We start from the raw sequence: 12093 nt of genomic DNA on the forward strand, positions 1-12093 counted from the left end.
AAACCCTTCTAATCTCATTGCAGCTGTCAGCCTTAGAAGTGTAGCATTTTTAGGAGGCTACTAACTCATTAACCTTGTCTTCTATTTGGCTTGGACTAAACATTAGGACGTGAAAAAAATAAGTGAATCTAGACAGGCACAGCAGTGCTAAAACCAGTTACACTTCGTACCTATTTCAATACAGCCCTCAGAACTAAATGACATATTGGAGCATGATCCCAATTAATTAACTTTTATCTCATGCAGTTGGGGGTGGATGTTGGCATGTTTAAGAGCTGAAATGATGCAAGGGCAGAAAAGGGCATGGTTCGGAGGTGCCGCTACTCTCCAATTCCTTCGAAACTCTATGTTAAGTGGTGTGACGTCATGGAGGATGTAATCCACTGTAATTATCTTGTCTCGCAAAACTGGGGATGAAGTGGAAAGAAGTGAGCACAGCAGGAACCAACTGCTGTGACTTTTGGGGGATGGAACCCTCTGACTCCGTGTTGTTTTCATGTGAAGATGGACGCTGGAGTTGTTACTGGAAAAAAAGGTGGGACCAACATGAGTTCTACTCAGATTCCTCCACAGTCAACCCAAGTGTTTGACGTCGCAGGGGATGATAACCCACCGACCTCAGTGGCTAGATGGTGGAAGGTGACTGGAGAAGTGAAATGAGGGTCGTTTATCTGCCGCGCCGTCCACAGCCCTCGGTCGAAGGGGGAGGGAGTCGTCGGGCGAAGGGGGTGGGGGTCGTCGGGCGAAGGGGGTGTGGGTCGTTCGGGCGAAGGGGGTGTGGGTCGTTCGGGCGAAGGGGGTGTGGGTCGTCGGGCGAAGGGGGTGTGGGTCGTCGGGCGAAGGGGGTGTGTGTCGTTCGGGCGAAGGGGGTGTGGGTCGTTCGGGCGAAGGGGGTGGGGGTCGTCGGGCGAAGGTGGTGTGTTGTCGTCGGGCGAAGGGGGTGTGGGTCGTCGGGCGAAGGGGGTGTGGGTCGTTCGGGCGAAAGGGGTGTGGGTCGTTCGGGCGAAGGGGGTGCGGGTCGTTCGGGCGAAGGGGGTGTGGGTCGTCGGGCGAAGGGGGTGTGGGTCGTCGGGCGAAGGGGGTGTGGGTCGTTCGGGCGAAGGGGGTGGGGGTCGTCGGGCGAAGGGGGTGTGGGTCGTTCGGGCGAAGGGGGTGTGGGTCGTTCGGGCGAAGGGGGTGTGGGTCGTCGGGCGAAGGGGGTGTGGGTCGTTCGGGCGAAGGGGGTGTGGGTCGTTCGGGCGAAGGGGGTGTGGGTCGTTCGGGCGAAGGGGGTGTGGGTCGTTCGGGCGAAGGGGGTGTGGGTCGTTCGGGCGAAGGGGGTGTGGGTCGTTCGGGCGAAGGGGGTGTGGGTCGTTCGGGCGAAGGGGGTGTGGGTCGTCGGTCGAAGAGGGTGGGGGTCGTCGGGCGAAGGGGGTGTGGGTCGTTCGGGCGAAGGGGGTGTGGGTCGTTCGGGCGAAGGGGGTGTGGGTCGTTCGGGCGAAGGGGGTGTGGGTCGTTCGGGCGAAGGGGGTGTGGGTCGTTCGGGCGAAGGGGGTGTGGGTCGTCGGGCGAAGGGGGTGTGGGTCGTTCGGGCGAAGGGGGTGTGGGTCGTTCGGGCGAAGGGGGTGTGGGTCGTTCGGGCGAAGGGGGTGGGGGTCGTCGGGCGAAGGGGGTGTGGGTCGTCGGGCGAAGGGGGTGTGGGTCGTCGGGCGAAGGGGGTGTGGGTCGTTCGGGCGAAGGGGGTGGGGGTCGTCGGGCGAAGGGGGTGTGGGTCGTTCGGGCGAAGGGGGTGTGGGTCGTTCGGGCGAAGGGGGTGTGGGTCGTTCGGGCGAAGGGGGTGTGGGTCGTTCGGGCGAAGAGGGTGGGGGTCGTCGGGAGAAGGGGGTGTGGGTCGTTCGGGCGAAGGGGGTGTGGGTCGTTCGGGCGAAGGGGGTGTGGGTCGTTCGGGCGAAGGGGGTGTGGGTCGTTCGGGCGAAGGGGGTGTGGGTCGTCGGGCGAAGGGGGTGTGGGTCGTCGGGCGAAGGGGGTGTGGGTCGTCGGGCGAAGGGGGTGTGGGTCGTTCGGGCGAAGGGGGTGTGGGTCGTTCGGGCGAAGGGGGTGGGGGTCGTCGGGCGAAGGGGGTGTGGGTCGTTCGGGCGAAGGGGGTGTGGGTCGTTCGGGCGAAGGGGGTGTGGGTCGTCGGGCGAAGGGGGTGTGGGTCGTTCGGGCGAAGGGGGTGTGGGTCGTTCGGGCGAAGGGGGTGTGGGTCGTTCGGGCGAAGGGGGTGTGGGTCGTCGGGCGAAGGGGGTGTGGGTCGTCGGGCGAAGGGGGTGTGGGTCGTTCGGGCGAAGGGGGTGTGGGTCGTCGGGAGAAGGGGGTGTGGGTCGTTCGGGCGAAGGGGGTGTGGGTCGTTCGGGCGAAGGGGGTGTGGGTCGTTCGGGCGAAGGGGGTGTGGGTCGTCGGGCGAAGGGGGTGTGGGTCGTCGGGCGAAGGGGGTGTGGGTCGTTCGGGCGAAGGGGGTGTGGGTCGTTCGGGCGAAGGGGGTGTGGGTCGTTCGGGCGAAGGGGGTGTGGGTCGTCGGGCGAAGGGGGTGTGGGTCGTCGGGAGAAGGGGGTGTGGGTCGTTCGGGCGAAGGGGGTGGGGGTCGTCGGGCGAAGGGGGTGTGGGTCGTTCGGGCGAAGGGGGTGTGGGTCGTCGGGCGAAGGGGGTGTGGGTCGTCGGGCGAAGGGGGTGTGGGTCGTTCGGGCGAAGGGGGTGTGGGTCGTCGGGAGAAGGGGGTGTGGGTCGTTCGGGCGAAGGGGGTGTGGGTCGTTCGGGCGAAGGGGGTGTGGGTCGTTCGGGCGAAGGGGGTGTGGGTCGTCGGGCGAAGGGGGTGTGGGTCGTCGGGCGAAGGGGGTGTGGGTCGTTCGGGCGAAGGGGGTGTGGGTCGTTCGGGCGAAGGGGGTGTGGGTCGTTCGGGCGAAGGGGGTGGGGGTCGTCGGGCGAAGGGGGTGTGGGTCGTCGGGCGAAGGGGGTGTGGGTCGTCGGGCGAAGGGGGTGTGGGTCGTCGGGCGAAGGGGGTGTGGGTCGTCGGGCGAAGGGGGTGTGGGTCGTTCGGGCGAAGGGGGTGTGGGTCGTTCGGGCGAAGGGGGTGTGGGTCGTTCGGGCGAAGGGGGTGTGGGTCGTCGGGCGAAGGGGGTGTGGGTCGTTCGGGCGAAGGGGGTGTGGGTCGTTCGGGCGAAGGGGGTGTGGGTCGTTCGGGCGAAGGGGGTGGGGGTCGTCGGGCGAAGGGGGTGTGGGTCGTCGGGCGAAGGGGGTGTGGGTCGTCGGGCGAAGGGGGTGTGGGTCGTTCGGGCGAAGGGGGTGGGGGTCGTCGGGCGAAGGGGGTGTGGGTCGTTCGGGCGAAGGGGGTGTGGGTCGTTCGGGCGAAGGGGGTGTGGGTCGTTCGGGCGAAGGGGGTGTGGGTCGTCGGGCGAAGGGGGTGTGGGTCGTCGGGCGAAGGGGGTGTGGGTCGTTCGGGCGAAGGGGGTGTGGGTCGTTCGGGCGAAGGGGGTGTGGGTCGTTCGGGCGAAGGGGGTGTGGGTCGTTCGGGCGAAGGGGGTGTGGGTCGTTCGGGCGAAGGGGGTGTGGGTCGTCGGGCGAAGGGGGTGTGGGTCGTCGGGCGAAGGGGGTGTGGGTCGTCGGGCGAAGGGGGTGTGGGTCGTTCGGGCGAAGGGGGTGTGGGTCGTTCGGGCGAAGGGGGTGTGGGTCGTTCGGGCGAAGGGGGTGGGGGTCGTTCAGGCGAAGGGGGTGTGGGTCGTCGGGCGAAGGGGGTGTGGGTCGTTCGGGCGAAGGGGGTGTGGGTCGTTCGGGCGAAGGGGGTGGGGGTCGTTCAGGCGAAGGGGGTGTGGGTCGTTCGGGCGAAGGGGGTGTGTGTCGTTCGGGCGAAGGGGGTTGTTTGGCCCGGTGCTGGGCCAACGCGCGGAGGTGAGCGCGGGGCCTGGCGCCGCCGGGAATAGACGCTGGCACGCTCGGTGGGCTCGGTGGGCTCAGTCGAGTGGTCGGCGCGTCGCGATGCTGACCAGCACGCTGTGGAGGAGCGCCAGCGCCTTTCGGGGCGTGCACAAGGACGTGGTGCGCCGGAGGATCGATGACTACCTCCGCAGCTTCACCGTGAGTAGCTCGGCCCTCGGCGCTCCGCCCTTCGCTTCGGGTCTCGCCGACACCAGTCCTCGCATCGCACTTCGAGAGCTACTATCGCCTCCGAAAATCCTGACTTTGTTTTTAACACACACAAAGAATAGCATTCTTCAAGAACTTAAGGGTATGAAATTTTCTACAACTGATAACTCGTTATTTTTACATAATACTGGGCGGTTCCTTAAATTTGAGGTTTTCTTGGTTATTAAAAATTCGACACGTGAAGAAAATATTAAAAATATTAGGTGAAATTGAATTTTTTTTTATTTCTAAGCCTCATTTTAGTATAAACCTATTTTCAGAGTCAACACTGTGCGTAAAATGTGATTTACCCGTAATTAAAATAAACATTTTTTTGTTTGCGATGATCATCTCGAAGCACCTTCGATTAACAAAAAACTATTTTAACAATTTTTTTTGGAAATTGAATTATATTATAGTGCATTCATTGAGTTCTTGGTTCCGGCATGAAGTTGCTTGAATGCTCAGCCCTTTGAAAATTTTGCTGTCCCAAAGTGACTGGCTGTATTTCAGTACAGCAGCTTTGCTTCCAGTAATTAGCTTTTGTGAAAAGAAGATTTAAGCAAGCGAATAAAAGACTTTAGGTATCGGAAACCCAAATTCTGAGCTGCTCAGTCAGCAGGAAGATGATGTCTCTAATAGACAAATTGTTGATAACATATATAAATATTAAAATTTAATTTTAATATATAAGATGTATTTGAAATGCTCGTTAAAACTGTGGGTGCATAATATGCAGGAAGTGTAGTGGAGAAAAAATTGTAAATTAACAAAAGATTCGGAAAAACTTCCTGTTTAGCGATAGAACGGTTACCGTGTACGATTAAAGATACACTGTATCCCTTCTATGTGTAATACCATATCGGCAAGGTTAACAACTTAACATTTCTGGAACTTTTTAACGTGCGCAAGTTCGCTGGAATGACATGCCACACAACATGACTTCAGTGTCTCGGGCGATAATAATAAGCATTTCCAGACCTATTGTTCGTGGAAATTTCTGCGTCCTGTAGATGTAACGCATACGTCCTACTCATAGTTTTGACGTGTTTTTTTTTTGGTGTACGTGATATTGGAGCACAGCGTCCATGACAAAGAGAAGCGATGGAGACTTGAGAGGTAGGAGAAGTCCAGTGGCGACGTCTTATTGAAGCGACGTGCGATGGAATCGTGTTTGTTTTCCCCGGGGTGAGCTTGAGGCAGTCTTAGGGGGTGTAACCCGCCTTCCGTCCAACATTGAAGGGGGGTTGCGTCCCCGACACACTCTGGGTAAATACAATTAATAATATGAAGTACCAAAAAAATATTAAGAGCTCAAAAAGAAATCAACCCCTCTATTTACCCAAGTTGTCGATCCAAAAATAGAAATGTTATCAAACAAATTATAGGCTAGTCTTTGGCTAATAGTAATAAAAATGCAGAGTAAAAATATGCAGAGTTTTACTGAATCGTACTTCATCACGATACTTCAGATGGTAATAATGATGTATGGCAGTTACTTGATTTTAGTATGCAAAATCTAAATAAAAATTTACGCTTTTAAATGGCCGTATAAGGGGTAACCCCTCAGAGGGTGCGCGGGACCAGGAAACTGCAGTGTTTCTGCGGCTGCAGTCACTAGGCCCCGGTGAGAAGCACAGGACCTCCGCCCGGGGCGCCGGCGTGCTTGCAGACCGAGGAGGACTTGCAGAACCTTAACAGCGAACACCAAGAGGCAGATGCGCGGGCGAGGCTGCGCAGTAGCGAGTGCTAAAGGCCTCCACACAAGATCAGTCCCGATCTTATCAGTCGTAGCTGTCTCGTGTGAGCAAGGACAGTGGATTGATCCGTGGGAACCAATGGCGGCTTCAGGATGACTTTTCGGGAGGGGCTATCACACGAAGAAAGGTCGTAGTTGCAAAAAAAAAATAAGAATTTGGTCAGATATTGGCCTTGGAATATTATTTACAAATTACAGGTTTCAAATACAGAACCTTAGTAGCTCCATGCAACTTTTGATGAGATAAAAGTTTAACATATGAAATTAAATATTTAAGTAAACATAAATATACACTAATCAATAAAATTGGTCTCGGGAGGGGCTATCGCCCCCATACTGAGAGAAAGGTTTGTTTGCCTCTACAAAATATTTGTTTGTATATGGCGAAATAAATATATTTTGTTAAATCAAACAAATATTTTGTAGTAGGAAAGATTCTGTTGACCCAACAAAATGATTTTGTCAACTCAAATGTATATTTGGACAGGTGTAACAAATCATTTTTGTTACTTACCGGGGTTGGGTTAAGCTAACAAAATATTTTGTTCCACCAAGTAAATATTTGTTTCGCCATATATAAACAAATATTTGTTTGATTCAAACAAACCTTTTTCTCTGTGCACCGCCCCCCTTCTGGAGCCGCGCTTGGTGGGAACTGATGGACTGACCAACTGATGGCTTCTCATCAAATATGACTGTGGACTCGAGATCCCTCAGTCCATACTGCCGTGTGTGGGAACAGCTTCTCGCCGGTCCAAAAAAAAAAAATCAGTCAATTAGCTGAATGTTGTGGCAGACGCCTTTGTGTATACTCTTTGGTTAATTTAAAAAAAAACTTTTGACGTGATAACGTCTTATAAATCGATGAACGCCGGCTGCACGCACGAAAAATTGCCACGTTCCGCCTGAGCCGAGCGTGCACGAACCGGCCAACCACCGTGCGAGAAAATCTTCCATGATATCGAACAGTTTAAGGCGGGCTTTTTAACTAATTGTTCGTGATTATATTTAAACAAATTATTTAAATTAAATTTGTAAAAAGTGTAAATAATATTTGAAAATTAAAAAGTATGCAATTTTTCATCAATGTTTTCTTATAACGTTATCTCGTAAAATTATCGTCCTAAAACCGACCTTACAGACAACCCCCCTTTTTTATAATTAAAAGTGCAACTGCCATTGCAACATCCAAAGTTTCTTCCTTACTCTACGATGAAACTATACGTCCAACAGCAACGGCAACCACAAGACCGATCTTGTGCGGGTAAATATTCAGTTCAGTTGTGACTGTCTGTTCTGACCGAGCACCTGGACTTGGTGTGTGCAGAGGGCCTCAGTTCCGAACTGGGAGATGGACTGATTGTGGCAAAAGATGTCTACTCGTGACCTTTTCGCTTGACCGACCGGCTACAAACATAAGTGACAGCCGAAAATGTATTTATTTTTTGACACACCATCTTTTAACAAGTTTCTAACTAAAGGTAGTCGTTATACCAAATGACCTTTGGTTAAGGCTGAATTTATACTATCGGAAAAGGGACAATAAATTCTTATATATGCGGTATAAATATATATTATGTATGGTATATATATTTTACAAATAATTACTTTATTACAAATAACGTAAAAAAATTAGAACTTATTTAAAAAGTACTACAGGAAACAGTCAGCATAACAGCAAAACAGGATATTTAAAATTTTCATCAAACAGAAGAAGAGTTGTTTTTATAACACTGTAAAATATTTCGGCGGAATGTTATTCACTTTGTAATAAAATTAATTTTAAATATAAAAAAACTATTTCCAGAATTTTTACAAATTTAATATAGCGCACTAAATATTCTGATTTCTTATCTCTACTTGTATTACGCATTTATGTATCTTGCAGAACATTCGGAATGGAATAATTCTTAAGTTTACTATGAAAATAATTTTTACGACATTTGGTAATGTTTTCTATGAAAGTAACTTATTTTAAGGGAATAAGTATTTAATATCATAGTTTTTGTCATTTTCTAGCAAACAATGTCCGAAAATCTGTTTGAGGATATAGTAATAAACTTCTCAAATAGAAGCCGATTATATTTTTATATATGTTGGGCGAAGATTTAATATTTTTAAAATGAGGTTAGTTTTCATTTTTGTGGTTACAACGCTTAGTCCTAATTTTCTAAAATGGGACAGATCGACCAGTTATTTTTTGATTACAAAGGTTTGGTGTCATAAAAACGTAGGTTCTTTGAAAGAAGAATTGTTTGAAATTTAAACTTAAAAATATTTATATATAACACCTTAGAATTTAAATTTATTTATGAATATAATTGAGAATATTAGAATGTTACAAGTGAACAATGGGAAAATTCTTTTCAGAAGTAACTCATTGAAATACTCTTGAGTTCGTAATTCTCATAATTATGAAAACAGTTCTAATTAATATAGTTGATAAATAATTAAAAAACCGTTATTATGACTATTTTATCGTTGTAGTTCTGATTGTTTTATCGATGCCCGATTGTAAAAATATTGGGTGTACCACAACTTTAAATATGGATAAGTTTATGTTCGTATTAGCTATAATATGTGTATTTGGTCTCTATGTATATATTATGTGTATTTTTTTATTGCGGAGAATGATTGGAAACGAGTTAAAAATAGCCATGTGAAAAATATATTAAATAGAGACTGTTATTATACTAGCAAATTGACAGTGTTAGACGATGTTTCCGCTTCATAAACCCGACGCTGAGATCGCGTATAACCTTAAATTCTCCCAGTCGGTGTTGTGCAGTTAACCGGGGCAGAGTCAATAAAATAAGTGAAAAGGGATCTTATTCTAACTTTATGATTACATTCATCGAGTTATCACGACGTTCATTCAAATCGACGATTGCGATTTTACGCGATGGATGTAACAACGAATATAGAATAACTTCAGTCGCGTGGGAAATTTCGGACTATTCGATTTATTATCCGGAAAAGTAACGCACAAAAAACTTATTTATTTCCTACTTTTGAAATGGATTATAAAATTTTTTCTTCGTTTTAGTAAGTTCGTGTGTCTCATTCATAATAATTTTCGACATAGTGACGTCACAAAAAAATTGATTATGAAGTTGTTGAGAATGAACTATAATCGATAATTAATGAGCCATTTTGATCGTAACGATCATCTTTGAATAACCTCCCAGCTTTTTTTTTTTTTTGACGTGACAACGTCTAATAAATCGATGAACGCCGGCTGCACGCACGAAAAAGTGTCCCGTTACGCACATTGTCCCATTTCGCTGTGTCCCATTACGCTCATTTTATATTGCTCTTTGCTAACCTGAACCTCCTAGCATTGCGACAGAGTCCGTGGCGTGATTCTGTTTGCATGCATTTCAATGTAACATTTTCATTGCTCTTTGCTAACCCGTTCCTCCTAGCATTGCTGCAGAGTCCGTGGCACAAATATATTATTTTTGAATGCATCTTGGTGTTGGGTAAGCCATTTTCCTTCACATCATCCTTGCAACACTCCCATTCGTTTCCTACTTTTCCTATCATCGTCCTATCCTTAACAGAATAACACAGATTGGAAGAAGTTAAATAGCAAACATGTATAAAAGTTATAGTTAAAATAATCTCTTCGTTAAAGTAATAAACATATTTGAATTAATGAGTGCAAATAAAAGTAAATTTATCAATTAAATTGTAGATTTCATTTCACTCCTTCTTTGTATCCATACAAAGTAGTGATAATTCAATAACAAATGATTCAATTTTATTCATAAAAGTATGCAATAATTTCATCAATGTTTTGTTATGACGTCACGTTAAACTATCGTCCATAAACCGACTTTACAGACAACCAATTTTTGTTTTGGCTAAAATGTGTAAAATCATCGTTCCAGCCAAGAAACGAACTCGGGACTTGTTCAGTGGTGGAACCTAGCCAAACCTGACCCACCCGAGACGGCTAAGAAGTAATTAGATAATTTAGTCGCGCGAAAGAAAGTGTTGTGAAGTTATAAAAAGCCAAGTTATTTTTGCGGAGGAATGTCGAGTACTTCGTAGTAACGTCATTCGAAAATAGGTACTTCGTCATCCATTAAAAGCAACTGAAATGGCGTCACCTGGATAGCGTCTTGAATCGCTCCAGGGATAAAAATAGCGAGTGGTACAATTTTCTGGCTTGGCGTGTACTAATTGCATGCTTGTGTAACATTGGTTTGTTCAAAACAAAAGACGGAGCGAGTCGGCACACCATATCTGCAGGTTCGGGAAAGGGTGGTGGAGATTCTGAGTGTAATTTTATACATCTATAATAAAATTTTGATAGCAAATATGTTACTTAAACCAAATCTGACGTTAATTTTTTTTTCATTGTACCTAAATGATTAACTTAAACTGTTGACATTGTTAAAGTGAAACTCACAATTTTAGATAGTAACCAGTGGAGCAATTTCTTCCATATTTTATTGTGATATCTCAAACGATTCCAAAGTTATATTAATTTTTATTTACCAAAACTTTATTTCCGTAAAGTATTACAATGCATAGTTAAAACTTTACAGCAATTAATTTTTTACGTATGTACATACATAAATAATAAATGCATTATTTCTAAACCTAATTTTTGTAGTATTTAACCTAAAAAACATCTTCTAGTAAAATTTTACATTATATAGCTTTATTGCAGAAACACCACAATAACTCAAAGGCCTCGCCTGTTTTGCTTGGCGAACGTAGAAAAAGACTTTGTATGTTTAAAATTATCTTAAGGCACCTTTCATTTTTTTCCATCCCCATTAAAAATTCCAATTTACAAATATTAAAAGGGAATATTGTTTTGTATTTTCAGAAATAAAGCCTATGTAATAACTTCAGTCACTGTGTATTTTAAAGTTGTTGGTCTAAAATAATGTATTTTTTTTCCACCCTAAATAACTTATGCAAAGTCGCAGGCTTAGCTATTAATCTATTTATGCTATATTTTTGGGTAAACTGAGAAAATTATTATTATTTTTTAGTTTGGGCAAGAAATTAGAAAGTTAATGTTGCTCATGCACGGCTCTTGAAACAGGAATGAGCTTGAGAAAATTAATTCCCCCCCCCCCCCAACACTTACACAGAGCGTAAATATGAGGGACCAGAGAAATAAAAGATATATTTCAGTCCCAAAAGAAAATAAAAAACATCGAGGTAACAAAATTATTTGAATCATTTTTGTTTCATCGTTTTTGTTATAATTTATTTTTGTCAGTTTAATGAAGTTTTATTATCTTTGAAAGATTTGTGAAATGTGAGTGCATGACTTGATGTAAGCTTTTGGACATACGCCATTGCTAAGCTTTTGTATGTCTGTAGAACGTCGCTTGTTTCTGTTTTAGAAAAATATTGTGTTTGTTTCGTCTTTTAGTTATGTCGTGTTTTTGTCTCGTTTCAACTGTTGTGCTGAATTTGTTTGGGTTCAATATTATTGTGCTGTCATCATTTGTGGGTTTTTTTTTTTTTCGTTCTGTTAGTCAATTTTTCTTTGTTTGTTGACCATATTCCTGCTATGGAATAATATGTGGTGTTTATATCCTGTTGACAACGCAATTTTTTTTCTTAATTTGTGTTGTTGTCTTTTGTGTTTTTGTAGTTTTTTTCTACAGACATACATGTGCTTAGCAATGGCGTATGTCCAAAAGCTTACATAAAGTTAATGAAGTTTTGAAGAAATGAGAAATGTAAGAAACTCATGACGTTAGGTAGGCTGAAAGCAGTCTCACGCCATTTAATTTTTTTTCCTCATTTTATCATTACATTATTTAGGGCTATTAATGCGAAATCCTAACACGATACCTCCCTTAAATTTTAGATATTTTTATCATATGTTCACTAAGTGTAATATAATGGGTGTAAAAATTCGCGCAAAGGTCCGTAATCACCACTCGGGCAAGTTTTTACATTTTTACACCCACTTGGTTGATATCTGTTGAAAATATTTGTTGCGAGAACAGCAAGTACAGTACACTCCCGATTATCCGCGAAATTAAGTGGCCAGGCCCACCGCGGATAGTGAAAATCGCGGATGATCCGCAAAAGAGCCGAAAATGGGAAACAAAAAAAAAAAGGAAACATTTATTTCATCTTAAAATTCTAAAAATGTATGTACAGTAAACGTTACAATGAACAGTAAAAAAAAAATTATGATGCTAAAATGTTTATAT

General features: G+C 45.8%; 1 protein-coding gene across 9 annotated transcripts in view; it reads left to right on the top strand.

Annotated features, from left to right (window-relative positions):
* LOC134530180 (protein unc-13 homolog 4B) overlaps positions 1-12093 on the top strand; it is a 150972-nt gene that overhangs the window by 86847 nt on the left and 52032 nt on the right. For 2 of the 9 annotated variants that reach the window (XM_063364827.1, XM_063364829.1), the window contains exon 1: positions 3983-4089. The exons of the other annotated variants lie outside the window; for them this stretch is intronic. In XM_063364827.1, coding sequence (XP_063220897.1) covers positions 3991-4089 — 99 coding nt within the window. In that variant the 5' untranslated portion in view covers positions 3983-3990. Of the gene's footprint in view, positions 1-3982; positions 4090-12093 lie in introns of those variants that run through there. 9 annotated transcript variants of the gene reach the window in all.

The sequence above is a fragment of the Bacillus rossius genome, chromosome 3 (assembly GCF_032445375.1).
Source record: "Bacillus rossius redtenbacheri isolate Brsri chromosome 3, Brsri_v3, whole genome shotgun sequence".
NCBI lineage: Eukaryota > Metazoa > Arthropoda > Insecta > Phasmatodea > Bacillidae > Bacillus > Bacillus rossius.